Genomic DNA, 15017 nt, shown 5'->3' with positions numbered 1-15017 from the left:
TGAAGGAGGGTTCTTGGAAAATGAGAAATTGGGTTTGTATTATTTTCAGTGCAAATATTTCACCAGTTCTCCCTTTTGGACAGCAAAAGAGAAGGGTCTCTAAATCGTCAACTTTCGCGACGCTCCCTCACTCTGAGCTCCAAGAAGTGAAGCGTGGAGGCTAAGGACTACATTTCCCAGAATGCATTGAATCTGACCCGGAAGTTTAAGTTCCGAGCTCTGAAAGACTTGTAGCGGGTGAAAATTTGCATAATATATGCCTAAAAATATACATTTAAAAATAGACGTAAGGCATACATAGATACACACGAAATGTATTTTTCTTGCAGTTAGCGAATGTCTTCTTGCCTCGATGGGAGTCATTTTTCAGAAACAGCGGCTTCTTGAGGCCACAGAACAATTTCCCGGACCTGGAGAGGCGTCAGAGGCGTGATCCAGGTCAGACGGCGGAGGTCAGAGGGCTGAATTGGCGGGAGAATGGGTTCCTGGTCCACGATCTGAGGCTGCGGTGGCTCTTCGAGGTCCGTTGTCCCGGGTGAGGGGCTTTGGGAGGCTGTTGATGCGGAGGGAAGTTGCCGAAAATGGGTGGCGGAGCAGGAATGCACAAAACAGCGTGTTCCAAGGTTTTTTTCTTTTTTTTTGGCCGGGGGGGGGGGGGGGCGGGGCTGCGCGGCTTAGCCTCCCGAAGCTAGAGAAGAGCCTCGCGCGACCTCCACTGCCCCAAACTGCTTCTTGGCCTCTCACGCCTTAGGATCACTTCACGCATCTCGATACTTTCCGACTACGCGTCCTGCATCCCCAGCTCCCATCTGTATTCTCTGTGCTGCGCCCCAACTTAAACTTCCTAACTCATTTCCAACCCCTTGTTAGCCTTACTTCTGGACCCAACAATTTACAACCTGTGGCCCCTGCACACTTAACCCCTGAGCATCCCAGCTGGTTCTATGGGGGAGAGTAGTGCCAGGGATGAGCAGTGGACTCACACTAGGGTACCTGTCAGCGTTGTTTTAGGACCAACCAGAAGTTACAGGGTAATATTTACACCATCTACAGGCATCTTATTTACTTAAAATGGGAATTGTTTTTTTTATGTGAAACAAAGCAGAGAATATTGTAAACACCTTATACCCAATCACCCCAAATTGACTATTGACATCATGATCAATTTGCGTCCTCATTTTTTAAAAAGATAAAATAATACAGATATTATATAAGGTTGAACTTCTCTGTGTCTTTGATTCTCAGACCCAGTACCCTTTCATCTTTCCGAGACACAACTATTGTCACAATTAGCTGGATATGCTTCCAGTCTATGGGAAAAAATTCTGTGTGTTCACAGTGTAAGTGTATTCATTTTGTTTTTTGATGAACATAAGTGCTGTTTTCTATATCACTCTGTAACTTACCCTTTCGCTGTATTTTTTGAAGACTGTCCATGTTTATGTATATTTACATCTAATTCATGTCTTTTAACAGATAGTATTCCATTATATAATATATATAGTAGTTCCCGTATTCCCATTTATCCATTCTTCAACTAATGGACATTAGAGTTTTATGGGTTTTTGCTATTAGAAATATTTTATATGTCTGTACACATGGTCTTAGAGGAAGGAGTTGCAGTTTCTTTATTACCACGGAGTATAAGGATTTTTTTTTAAATACAGATTCTTGGTCATTCAGATCTTATGTGAATTGTATTTCTATCTTCTTTCCAGTTTTCTATTGGACTTTTGTCCTTTCTTACTGATTTGTAATATTTGAAAATATACATTCTGAATACTGTCCAAGTTTTTATGAGTTGTGGATATCTTCTTCCAGTCATTTCTACTTTAATCTTGTTTTTGTTACCTTAAAGTATTTTTCATGTTTCCATCTTTGATTCATTTGAGGATAATTTCTCAAATATGTTATGAGGTAGGGATCTACTTGTATTTTTCTTCACAAGTAGACCAAGTTTTGGGGGGTTTTTTGTTGTTGTTGTTTAAAGATTTTTATTTATTTATTCATGAGAGACAGAGAGAGAAAGAGAGGGAGAGACACAGGCAGAGGGAGAAGCAGGTGCCATGCAGGGAGCCCACGTGGGACTCGATCCTAGGTCTCCAGGATCAGGCCCTGGGCTGAAGGCAGCACTAAACCACTGAGCCACACAGGCTGCCCTACCTCATCTTTTTTTTGACAGACTCATGACTCTGTTCTATCTTACAATCAACAGGTAAATTCCCATTTATTATTTTTTTTAAATTCCCATTTATATGCGTCTGTTTCTGGGATCTGTTTGTCTGTCTTTTTAGAATCTGTGGCCGTTTATTTGTTGATGAGTTTGTCAGAATCTTCTGCTGAAAGTCTGATTGGAAGTATATTGACTTAATAAACTACTCTTTTCAATGGCTTTTTGTACCTACTGTGTTTCAGCATCTCCCCGAGGTGTGAGAGATGATGAACATGACAAAAATCTGCATCCTAAAAGTGCTCTCTACATAGTGAGGTAAACAGGCCATTGCCAAAAAATAAGAACTACAGCATAGGGGATCCCTGGGTGGCGCAGCGGTTTGGCGCCTGCCTTTGGCCCGGGGCGCGATCCTGGAGACCCGGGATCGAATCCCACGTCGGGCTCCCGGTGCATGGAGCCTGCTTCTCCCTCTGCCTATGTCTCTGCTTCTCTCTCTCTCACTGTGTGCCTATCATAAATAAATAAAATTTTTTAAAAAAAATTTAAAAAAAAAAATAAAAAAAAAAAAGAACTACAGCATATACAAGCATGAGGAGGTCGGAAAGCACTTATCTTGGAGAACTGCAAGCAGTTTGATAGACTGTGATCTTCATGAAAAAGATTGTATATACTCCTCATTATGTATTCTATACCAATACACTGCCTGGTACCTACTAAAATATTAACTAAATAAAATATCCAAGATTGACAGCTTCAGGGTCCCCAAGCCTAGAGTGTAGTTTGGGGGCTGGCCAAGTCAGTCATCTGTGTTAGTGATGAGAGATGGAGTTTTCACATCAAATCACAAATGTAGAAAAAAAAAAAAAAAAAAAAAACAACGGGCATCCCAGGGGCATCCCAGGTGGCTCAGTGGTTTAGTGCCGCCTTCAACCCAGGGCCTGATCCTGGAGACCTGGGATCAAGTCCCACGTTGGGCTCCCTGTATGGAGCCTGCTTCTCCCTCTGCCTGTGTCTCTGCCTCTCTCTCTCTCCTCTCTGTGTTTCTCATGAATAAATAAATAAAATCTTAGAAAAAAAATCACAAACGTATGCTGGGAGTTTCTCCAAAATAAAGACCATATCTTATTTATTATTTTTATATATCCAATACATCTTTTTGTGCCGAGAGTAAGAAAAAATGTTGAAGTTCAGTGAGTACCTATAGTGGGAATAATCAACTCTAATTAATCTGAAGGCCTAGAGACTCATTCTGCATTCTTCCCACTTTGAAGCCGTAGCACCGTATTGAAGGTGACCTATGAAGAGTGCTTGACTTTTGGATGACCTTCACTGTTTCCACTGTCATAGCAATCTATCCCACTATGAGCACTCCATGACTGCTGGCCCTTTGGAGCTCAATTTTTATGGTCATTCAGTAGACATTTGCTAATCTGGAACTATATGTTTCTCCCTCTTATATTGAAGATACAGAAATGAATTAGACATGAAGCTTGTCCTCGAAGAGCTTACAGTTGGTCAAGGGACATAAGACATATACTCAGATGGGGCACCTGGGTGGCTCAGTCAATTAAACTTCTGCCTTTGGCTCAGATCATAATCTCAGGGTCCTGAGATTGAGCCCTACATTGGGCTCCCTGCTCAGCAGAGAGCCTACTTCTCCCTTTCCCTCTGCCATTCCCGCTACTTGTGGTCTCTTGTTCTCTCTCTCTTTCTCTCTCTCTCTCTCTCTCTCTCTCTCTCATAAATAAATAAATCTTTAAGAAAAAAAAAATGGGATGCCTGGGTGGCTCAGTGGTTAAACGCCTGCCTTTGGCCCAGAAAGTGATCTGGAGTCCCAGGATCGAGTCCCACATCAGGCTTCCTACATGGAACCTGCTTCTCTCTCTGCCTATGTCTCTGCCTCTCTCTGTGTGTCTCTCATGAATAAATAAAATTTAAAAAAAAAAGACATATACCTAGATAATTGTAACACAGAATCAAGAGGATGGGAATATCAATTGAGCTGGTTGAGATGGAGATGATATTTGAGCATCAGAGATGCATTTGATTTGACAAGTGCAAAAGGGAAAGAACATTTCAAGCAAAGACAATGGAATGAAGAAAGTCTTGGAGATGAGGGGAAGAAATTGGAGATTGAGGGAGTAGGGAAGGAGGCAAGAAGACCAAACATTATGGCCAGAAATGTATTAGGAATCATGGACTCATTCTTAGGGGCCAGATGGGTAGCAAACAAGGGTAAAAGGGCACGGTATAAATATTTGGGGAGAGATCACACTTAAAGGCATTCAGGCAACTTTAAAACACCTCTACCCAAGGAATTGTTGAAGCCAGGTGATGGATGAGTAAAAGTCCATTATACTAATGTGTATGTTTTTGCATATATTTAAAATGTTCCATAAGAAGTTTGGCAAAAGACAAAGTGCAGATGTCCATAATGAGCTTTCAATATTAAATAAAACAATGAGAGGTAAAATACATCCTCTGATGAAAGGAGTAGGAGCAGATGAAGCAGAAAATGTAGAGCTCTACATTATAGATACTTTGAGGGGCAAAGCTGCATTAATATTTATTAAGTACCTACCATGTAAAAAGGGATTTGCATACATCAACAAGCCCTTGAAGATTCCTAATGGGAGTAACAATGAAAAACAAAGTTAAGATTGATTTTGTTTTATTTTTTACTTTTTAAAAGAAGGTTGATTTTAAAGGGAAGAAAAAATTAAGATATAATTGAACATTTGTCGCATCTTTGCTATGTACTAGGTTCTAGTGGCATAATATAGGTGAATGATTAAAGGCACAACTCATGCCTTTGGGAGTTCACCTACATATTAACCCACTATTATCATAGTAACATATTTTGTACTTGCCACTCTGTTGCCCTATGAATGCATTCCAGTTGTTTCAAGTTTGTTGGAATCTCACCTCCCAGCCAGATCTGTTCCCTGCCCAGTGCCCATCATGGGCACCAGAAACAGTCTTACTCACTGCTGCAGAAATTACCAGAGAACCAGCCATGGCTAGTTTGTTTTTCTTATGTTTTTTTTCTTCAGGAGTAACGTGAGGATTCTTTCTCTTCTGGAAGCCGACAGGACCAAAACATAGGCAGTGCCAAAGTGGTGACGTGGTGACGGAAGAAATCTTAGGAGAAAGTATTTTTGTCTTGTACTTGGGAGAACTGCTGGGCCTACCATGGCTCCTGTAAAGATTAGCCACGTGGTATCATTTTCCTCTCAGGTAACGTTAATTAGCAGGCATTGTTTTTTCTTGGTGACTGAAAGGAGTGACAAGAAAAGGAGACTTGGCTGCACTTTCAGGAAACTCCCAGTTTAATCGAAGAGACATTGCCCCTTCTTTGGAGATCCAAAGTCAAAGGAGGACACATAGGTCTTGTGCTCAGATTGTTCCCAGAGCAATGCAGGATGGGTAAAAGAAGCATTCCCAGGAATTAAAAGGTAAAGAAGGAAATAACCTCAGGATTCCACCCTTAGTTGGAAGGGAACTGCTAAAACTGTAGGTGTACGGTCTGTACCACGGTAGTTACTCTCTCATTGAGAGCAGGCCAGAACACTCAAAGTCATCTCTGACCTGTGAGGATATCATCCCCACCATCAAAGGTGATCTCAGCCTCCTCCCTAGAAGTTCACTTTCTGGAAATCCCGATTATCCCAATTAGACCTAGATGCTGGGCCCTGGGCCCAGGATTGATCCAATGTGGTGATTCTTAGGGACTTCCCACCCTTTCCCACCCTTTCCTCTGTTGTCATTTCTATCCATTTACACTTTCTTCCCACTCCTCACCTTTATTACCTTCTGTTTCTCAGAGGGTACCTTGGCATTTTGGGTGACATAAGTCTTCATTTATAGCAGGATCATTATGACAATCAAAAACATCCCCACTTATTTTGGAAAGACCTTTAAGAGAGTCTTTAAGAACTACTATATCAACTCCTAAGTGAAATAAAATAAATATTAACCATATTCTTACCAACATAATCAGCCGGAATGGTTTTCTTCATACACTGAGCCTTATAAAATGCTAGTGATCATTCCTTACCACCTAATATTGAGATTTTCAAACTATACTCTGTGGGCACCCACAGAGTATAGTTCTGGAAATGCAGTTCTGGAAATGCAGGCAGTCTTTAGGCCCCCCAACCTGTGTTTTAACCAGAGCTTTGTTTTTATTTGTGGAAAATACACACACACACACACACACACACACACACACACACATTTTGGGTATTTTTTCAGTTAAGAGGATGGATTTTATTGCTAAAACAAAATTGAAAACCATGAATATAATCTCCCTCCCCTTTACTTATGGATGAAGAAACTTAGATGCAGAGAGAGAAAGTAGTTTGCTCAGGGCCTTTCCACAAAAAAATACTAATTTTGAATTCAAACCAAGAATTACTTTATTTCCAACCATCAGTTGTGAACTTAGAATAAAAATCCTTGCCTTTCTTTTCTCATAGGGTTAAAGATAAATAGATGTCTGTGAAAGCGCTTTATAAATGAAAAGAAAGAAATAGTGCAGTGTGGTGGTTAAGAGCTCTGGATTCAGAAACAGGTGTTCTAACTTTGGTTATTTGGCTTTGTGGCCTTGGGTAAGTTTCTGAACCTAAGCTCAGCTTATCGATCTGTTAACTAAGAAACTGTTAAATAAACTAAATAGTAAACTAAAGTGTTACAAGGAGGGATGCCTGGGTGGCTCAGTGGTTGAGCGTCTGCCTTTGGCTCAGGATGTGATCCTGGAGACCTGGGATCGAGTCCCACATCAGGTTCCCTGCATGGAACCTGCTTCTTCCTCTGCCTCTGTGTGTGTGTGAATAAATAAATAAAATCTTTAAAAAAAAAAAAAGTGTTAGGAGGATGAAATGAGGTAGTTTTGTAAATAAAGGAGGGGTAAACAGTCTGTAAATCCCCTGTCATGTGATAACTGTATTTTTTATGGACCACGTAGTGTTCCTTCTACCATGTTAAAATGCCTGGAAAGGTTTGAGAATGTAGGGGTCCCTCCTTTGCGGGCATCCTTCTTGGCTTTGGTTCAGTGAGGTTTCTGATTTGCTCCGTCTCTCTCTGACATAGGATCCCAAGTATCCTGTGGAGAACTTGCTGAACCCAGACAGTCCAAGGGGACCTTGGCTCAGCTGCCCTCAGGACAAGAGTGGGCAACTGAAAGTAGAACTCCAGCTGGAGAGGGTAGTGCCCATTGGCTACATTGATGTGGGTGAGTGAGTTCTCCGAGCTCACTCTGTGTGAGACACAGGAGTAACATTCCCCTCCAAATGTGCCACCAAAATGTCTTATTCAGTCGAACTGAGCACCTTCCATGGTGTGAATGTGAGATATGGCCCTTGCCCTGAGGACAGGTGTATGGTGTGGGCAAACTCTGAGGATTCTGTTCACATAGAATGCAACAGGGATAGCATTCCCTGAATTATGCAATATACCTGCCCTGCTTTGATCTGAGCAGACTGGGTAAAGCCTGAGGACACTGACATAATTATAAATGCCAACACGTAGAACCTGTATACACCTCTAAATATCATTGTCAAGAGCAGGCTGGGGCTGAGCTCTGCATACTAATCTAAGAAGGCTCCATAGGAGTTTATGGGCTGAGAAGGTTGGCCTTAGAATTCTCTGGAGTAGAGAACTGACATATACCATTGGTCTCAGCTCTGTCAGGACGGAGAGGTGTCAGGCTCCTTAGCAGGGGTTAATAGAGAAATATTAGCATTGCCTGCCAGAGCCAGAGGATGGGGAAACAGCAAGTCTACTGAGTCAGGGAAGGTTTCCAGCTGGTAGGACCACTGTGAACCTTCATATTGTTATTCTGTGGACTGAGATCTCGTCCACTTCAAGTGCTGGCTCACTAAGTTCCTTAATCTTTCTAGGCTTCCAAATAGCCCCAGAATAGAAGAATGTCCTTTTCCTACCCAATTCTTTGTGCGCAGTAGGGGGAGCATCTGTCTTCCCGTCACCTTTAAATCCTTCTCTCAACCTTTTGTCCCCAGGTAACTGTGGCTGTGCTTTCCTGCAAATTGATGTGGGCCGTTCTTCCTGGTCCCTGGACAGACCTTTTGTTACCCTGCTCCCTGCAACCATGCTCATGTCCTTATCTGATTCAAAGCAGGGGAAAAACCGCTCAGGTGTCCGCATGTTTAAGGATGGTAAGGAAGGGCACCTCGGTGGCTCAGTTAAGCGTCTGCCTTTGGCTCAGGTCATGATCCCAGGGTCCTGGGATTGAGCCCCATGTCAGGCTCCGCTTTCAGCGAGGAATCTGCTTCTTCATCTCCCTCCACCCCTCCCCCTGCTTGTACTCATCTTGCACAGTGTCTCTCTCACTTTCTCTCTCATAAATTAATAAAATCTTGAAAAATTAAAAAAAATTTTAATTAGGCGACTTCCCTGACTCAGGCTACCTCTCCAAGTCAGGGAACCTTGCCCGGGAGCGCTCCCTATTAAAGTACTCTCGAACCTAAAAAAAAAAAAAATTTTAATTAAAAAATAAAAATGGTAAGGAAGGCGAAAAGCAGAAATGAGAGAGTCTGAGCAAGAAAGATTATGAGAAAGAGATGCTGTGCTGTGAAGCTAGATGACCCGCTATAGAGGGCCATGGAGCTGAGCGGGTAGGTGGGCTTGGAAGAGGGGCCTGTGCAGGTGCTCGGTTATATCTGGGGTAGGTAGGGAGCAAACAGCTGTGTGGTGTATTTGTGTATGAGTTCTCTGTGATGAGAATAGACGATAGCCGGGAATATTGATAAGCTATGATTTGTATTTACACATAACATGATTGGGTGGAGGTGACTATAGAACTCTTATTTGTGAGTAGTGTTTATTTGTACAAATGTACATTAGTGTGAGTACAGTAGTCCCCCTGTAGTCAACCACAGCCCAGAAGCAGATGATGCTCCTTCTGACATAATGTCAGAAGGTCAAGTAGTAGTGCCTGCATCAGTCACCTCACTTCATTTCATCACGTAGGCATTTTATCATCTCATAGCATCACAAGAAAAAGGGTGAGTAGATTAAGATATTTTGAGAGAGAGAGACCACATTCATATAACTTTAATTATGGTATATTACTATAATTGCTCTATTTTATTATTAGTTATTGTTGTTAATCTCTCCCTGTGCCTTATTTATAAGTTCAACTTTATCATAGGTATGCATGTATAGGAAAAAACGGTTTGTATCTGTAGTTTCAAGCATCCACTGGGGGTCTTGGAACATGTGCCCTGCAGATAAGGATGGACAACTATACACGTGTTAGTAGAGAATGTTTCTGTAAGTGATAGAAAACTATAGGATGGATATATTGAGGTACTATACAGTAGTTCCTGAGTGCCAATCTATGCAAATCTCTGTGTTCACTAGGCTCTGCAGAAGAAATATAAGATCTGATTCCTGGCCTCTGGGGATTTACAGTCTAGCAAGGATTTATCTATGTTGAAATTCAGGTGTTTGTAATGTCTCAAAGGAAGAGTGATGTGGGAGGAGCACAGGAGGTGGCAGGAGCTGAGGTACTACCAGATAGTGCTGGGAGCTAAAGGTGGAAAGGGTTTGCAGCATTGGTATGTCATAGTGTGAAGGCCATGGAGTGCTGAGGGAGGCAGAGGTCTCGTGGTCCAGGAAGAGTAGATGCAGTTCCCCACCAGGCAGGTGGTCACCTCAGACCCCAACGCTACAGGTACATCCTGTAAAATAAGATATTGAGAAGGTCCCCAGAAAGTTGTAGCATGAAGATGTGCTCATGCCGGGCACGGTGTGGGACGCTGAGGAGGGATGGTGGGAAGGCAAGGCCCTGGGTCTCAGTGCACCTTGATGGGTCTGCATGGTGCTGCATGCCAAGCACCAAGGCATGAGGGGCCAGTTACTGATGACCTCCATTCTTCCTTTTGTTGGAGTTTACCCTATGCAGTCCCCTCTCTTCTTCCCTCTCCTCAATACTGACCTTCTCATCCTTTCTCCCTTCCATTCACACATTTTCTTTCCCTCTCATTTTCTTTCTTTTTCCTTTGAGGTGATTTCCTGGCTCCAGCCTCAGGTGAGTCATGGGATCGACTTCGCCTGACCTGCTCCCAACCGTTCACACGTCAGCAGTCTTTTGGCCTGGCCTTCCTCCGGGTGTGTTCCTCCCTGGACTCCTTAGATGACCCTGTGAGGGCTCCCTCAGCCCCCGAGAGCTCTAGGCTGAGCCAGGTATGTATGATGCTAGAACAAGGACTTCGTATTTTCCTACCTTTTTTTTCAATTTCTGGGTAGAAAGCTGGTGCTTGATTGAGGGATAGACACGTGTGCACGTACACATACACACTCAAATAAAAACATAAATGGGCTTGCTATCCTTTCTTACAAGTGCCAGTTAACACCTCTCCTCCCCATTGATCCGTGGGAGATTCAAGGGTGTGAGCCTTCAGTACAGTGAAGCTATTAGACCACTCATTCTTTATCAAGAGTGAAGTTTCTTTCTGGATTCAAACTTAATCTCATCCTTTAGGCTTAGGTTCCTGTGGGCTGTAGCTTTCATCAGACTTTTCCTTCCAGCACCTGCAAGTCCTGGGGCTCACTTACTCTCTGTCCATCATCGTTCTCACCTGACCCACCTGCCAGGAGAACCAGTTATAATCTTAGATACATGTTCTGCAATTTCATCTGTTTTCCTGCCTTCTCTCCCCTCACAGCACACAAATACTGCTAAGAGACAATGGATAGGTATCTGGTCAGTTTTTCTCCCCTTGTCTCAGCCAGTCTTCTAGTTATTTTTTTCCTCCTAAGCCTATTCTGACTCTCACTGCTTTCTTGCCACTGGTGTCTTCATTAATCTTTCTGATACCCTCCATCATAATTCACTCACAAACAAGTACAAAGACAGAATCACATACAGCTAGAGTCATAGAATTCTATACTTAGAGAAATAAAAAAATACTTAGAGATCATCAGGCCTCATTCTGCACCTCATTCTCCATCTCAGCTAGGAGAACCTCCATATTCAGATTCACATAGCGACTCAGAGCAGAGGAGGGACTAGAGATCAATTCTCCTGCCATTGTACCACAGGCCTTCCTATGCACACAGTATAGCTCTAGAAGCTCCAAACATCTGACATCACCAAAAGAAGCTCAGCCCCAGGAGTCAATGTCACAGGTGTCATTGCTGTTAAAGTTACTGAGAAAAACAAGAGACTGGGCATGGAGAAGAGAAGAGGAGATACTTTTGTAGTATAGCCTTGGGAGAGACCCAGGGAACTGAGACAAAGTAGAGCCTAGCCTGAGATTTACTCCTCCTTCTTTGGAAGGGCTAAAAAATGCAGCAGGACCAGTGGAAGCAGTTCCAGTGCTCTGCCAGATTCTGGTACTGCAGTGCCCAGGGGCTGACATGAATGGAGCTACAGCCCCGTGGCCCCGGCTCCAATTAAATGGAAGCTCTGCGAAATTAGGGACCTGTTTGTCTTATTCCATACTGGTTCTTGGCAGCTAGAACAGAGCATGCAAGTGGGTTTTTACAATAACTGATCATCCAGGGGCAATTGTAGATAGGAACACCGTAAAATTTACCATCCAAACTGAGAGACATTTAAAGTGCAAAAAAGAGTACCATTAATTATATCAAGACAACAGTATCATCCCAGGCAAATCAGGACATGTGGTCTCCCTAATTATAGGCTAAATAAGAGTTTCTTAGAGCCTTTTCCATTTTGGCCATCTAAATTACCCTGCACCGGGGATCCCTGGGTGGCTCAGCGGTTTGGCGCCTGCCTTCGGCCCAGGGTGTGATCCTGGGGTCCTGGGATCGAGTTCCGCATTGGACTCCCTGCATGGAGCCTGCTTCTCCTTCTGCCTGTGTCTCTCCCTGTTTCTCTCATGAATAAATAAATTAAAAAATTTTTTTTTAAAAATTACCCTGTACCTTTAAGACCCAGGTGGGATAGCAGAGGGACTCAGCAGCCCCAGAGCCATAATGTCAAAGGTGTTGAACATTAATAGCAGAGTGAAACATACTGCACACACCTCAGTGAAACCACGGGGAAAGAGATCCCGAAACATTTCTACTCCTAAGGGTTGGTGCATGGAAATAGGTTGATGGCACTCGGTTTTATAATTTAAGATCTCTAAAATTCCATAGGTTTTTTTTCCCTAATGTGTCATTCTAGTGGTATATTATAGTGAAAGCAAAACATAAGGGCTTTTTAGCCCTAGGAAATAAGATCTTTTGTGGCACTGGTTTTTCCAGTTAGGAAACAGAAGCACAGAGAAATTTAGTGAGATGCCCCAGGTCATGTGACCAAATAAGCCAAGCCACCTGACTACACTTAATTTGTGCATAGGAGCCCAATTCCTAATCTCATTTAGAGTTAAATAAACCCATCCAGTTATCTTTTCTAGTAACATTCACTGTAAAATTTATGAGACAAGGCAAAGAAAAAATAAAATCCCTGGAAAATTAAAATATTTCAAAATGAGTGATAGGTCCAAGATGAAACTATGATGGCACTTATAAAATATTAAACCATGAATGCGATTACTTAAATATAACAAGCTGTGAATATGAACAAAAATACTACTTCTCATATTTGCAGAATGAAGCCAAGGTCATGCTTCACAAGAAAGATGTTTATCTCTAATAGAATCTGTGATAAGGGCGCCTGAGTGGCTTAGTTGGTAGAGTATTGCACTCTTGATTTCAGCTCAGGTCTTGATCTCAAGGTCATGAGTTCAAGCCCCATGTTGGGCACAGAGCCTACATACATACATATTAAAAAGAAGAGTGTGATAGAAGAATCAGCTGCAAATTAAGGACAAAATTTTTTACTTCTTTTAAATTCAAGGGAAAAAGGAAATTTGGAAAAATAAAAAAGGAAATAGGTACAGATGAATTGACATGGATAAATTGAATTTTGAAAAATAGAAACTGTAGCACATGCCACATAAAATCTATGTGGAAATGATCTATTGCATGATTATCATGCAGACATTTCTAGAGTTAGAAGTAAAGAGGTTTATAAAATACCTATGATAGTTACATATAGTGGCTAGTGCTAGTGCCTAGGCTAATACTTGTGGTATCTATATATACATATGTACATACACATCTCTTTCTATCAATGGGTAGAAATGATGGCTAAAATTGGTAGGTTTTTAGTTGCAGGTGAACAAAATTGTACACAAAAGAAATCATACTGGAAATTAAACAATATTATTAAATAATATTTAGAAGAGAAAAATGATAAGAATGTTCTCTTTTGAACTATTTTTAAATATAGAGAAACATGGGTATATTTATTTACGTTCTCTCCTAGGTGTATAAAGAGAGAAGTGATTTGAGTTTTGTACCTACACGAATCAATTTTATGTACATACAGATTGAAACTACATATGTATATATGTAGTTTATATGTAATATATATATATATATATATGCTTTCAAAAGTTTGCACATGATTGTCAGTCCTCTGGCCCTGTTTTTCCCAAAAGCATATATTCTTTGATCTTTCTGAATAATGACAAAACCCTTAGCATTGGGAAACTAAGTATACAAAACTACTGGATCTCATACCCTAGAGCCGGAAGAGAGTGTGCACACAAGCAAAAGTACCACATAAAGTTATAGTAAATATACTTACTCATTAAGGTGAAGTCCTCCGGTTTGGGACTACCCTGATACTTGGTGGCAGTGCCCCCTGGTGGTGAATGTGTGTTGTACTCCATTTTCTTCTCAGGGTTCTGATGCTCAGGAGTCTGGTCCCAGTCCCTGGCTGGCTAATCCTTCCATTCGGAGGACATTCTTCCCAGATCCTCAGACGTATGTAGCTACCAGAATCGAGTTTGCTTGTCCACTTTTCATTTTTTTCTCCTAAAAAAAGGAAAGCCTACCAAATCATTCACAGGCACTAACTGCCTGGTTTCCCCCCACTTAATCACATCCTCTAGACCTAACTCTGTATATCAAAGTGGCTTTCTTGGTTAGATGCTACCGACTTGGTTGAGCAGAATGAGAGTCTCTGTTCTGAATGAAACCAAGTCTCTGTTTTCTCTGCAGGAGCACCAAGGACAATTCAGAGCTTAGGGATATCCTAAAGCACCTGCAGCCAGGGGCTTTGGGACGTTCAGCCCGCATGGTGCTTTCAGCTGCCCGCAGGGTACCCCCTGCGAGTATGGCAAACACAAAAACCAGCCACGTGGAACCAGGTCCCAGTCACCCAGCCAGCGCAGGTGAGTCCCCACAACCTGCCTTTGGCTCCTCACTCTCCCTAGCCGCATCCTTCCTCCCTGAATCCACTGCTACTATCCAAGGATGCCTTACCAATGAGACTTCATGTGGGGAAAAAACAGTTGTCAGTATCTTGTTACCAGAAGAGAAATCAGATACTGTATAGTAATAATTGAAATAACACTGGCCTGGAAGTCAGGAATCCATATCTCTTTGGGCCCCAACTCCCACATCTTCAAAGTGAAGGAATTAAAGCATATAAATAGAGGCCTCTTGCACCATTAATGTCTTGTGATCCCCTCAGAAGGACACTTAAGTCAGAGTAGTGGTGTATGGAGCATATTGAGTAAAATAAGGGAATAGCATGATTTTTCACAGAGGAAGAGAGGATTAAAAATGTCGTAGCTCCTACTTTGCACCAGACAATGCAAGGGCACTTTTACTAACTTAAGTATTTAATGTTCATAACAAACCTATGAGGTAGATACTGTTACTGTTATATTCATTTTATAAAAGAACCTAAGGTTCAGAAAGGTTCTGAATCATACAGTTAATAAGTGGCAAAACTAGAATTTGAACCCCAGAGTTCTTGTTTTTTACTGTTCTAGACAGCAAGAGAGAAAATAAG

The 15017-nt window shown here is 42.0% G+C and overlaps 2 protein-coding genes across 24 annotated transcripts in view; one reads left to right on the top strand and one right to left on the bottom strand.

The window, feature by feature from the left end:
• The window catches only part of RNF121 (ring finger protein 121), an 85283-nt gene extending 84680 nt beyond the window's left edge, over positions 1-603 (bottom strand). For 2 of the 3 annotated variants that reach the window (XM_072725865.1, XM_072725867.1), the window contains exon 1: positions 298-603. In XM_072725865.1, the coding sequence (XP_072581966.1) occupies positions 298-363 (66 nt within the window). In that variant the 5' untranslated portion in view covers positions 364-603. The remainder of the gene's footprint in view (positions 1-297) is intronic. The other variant, XM_072725866.1, reaches the window with a different exon arrangement.
• Positions 200-15017, top strand: part of XNDC1N (XRCC1 N-terminal domain containing 1, N-terminal like) — a 38422-nt gene continuing 23604 nt past the window's right edge. For 3 of the 21 annotated variants that reach the window (XM_072725861.1, XM_072725855.1, XM_072725851.1), the window contains exons 1-8: positions 378-535; positions 1246-1340; positions 5227-5410; positions 7265-7406; positions 8194-8349; positions 10203-10381; positions 13899-13981; positions 14219-14391. In XM_072725861.1, the coding sequence (XP_072581962.1) occupies positions 5366-5410; positions 7265-7406; positions 8194-8349; positions 10203-10381; positions 13899-13981; positions 14219-14391 (778 nt within the window). In that variant the 5' untranslated portion in view covers positions 378-535; positions 1246-1340; positions 5227-5365. Of the gene's footprint in view, positions 624-1245; positions 2216-5226; positions 5411-7264; positions 7407-8193; positions 8350-10202; positions 10382-13898; positions 13982-14218; positions 14392-15017 lie in introns of those variants that run through there. The other 18 variants (XM_072725860.1, XM_026010575.2, XM_072725849.1 and 15 more) reach the window with 13 other exon arrangements.

This window comes from Vulpes vulpes, chromosome 11 (genome assembly GCF_048418805.1).
Source record: "Vulpes vulpes isolate BD-2025 chromosome 11, VulVul3, whole genome shotgun sequence".
In the NCBI taxonomy this organism is placed as follows: domain Eukaryota; kingdom Metazoa; phylum Chordata; class Mammalia; order Carnivora; family Canidae; genus Vulpes; species Vulpes vulpes.
Note: the sequence above shows the minus strand (reverse complement) of the source record. Positions and strands in the feature narration are given on the sequence as shown.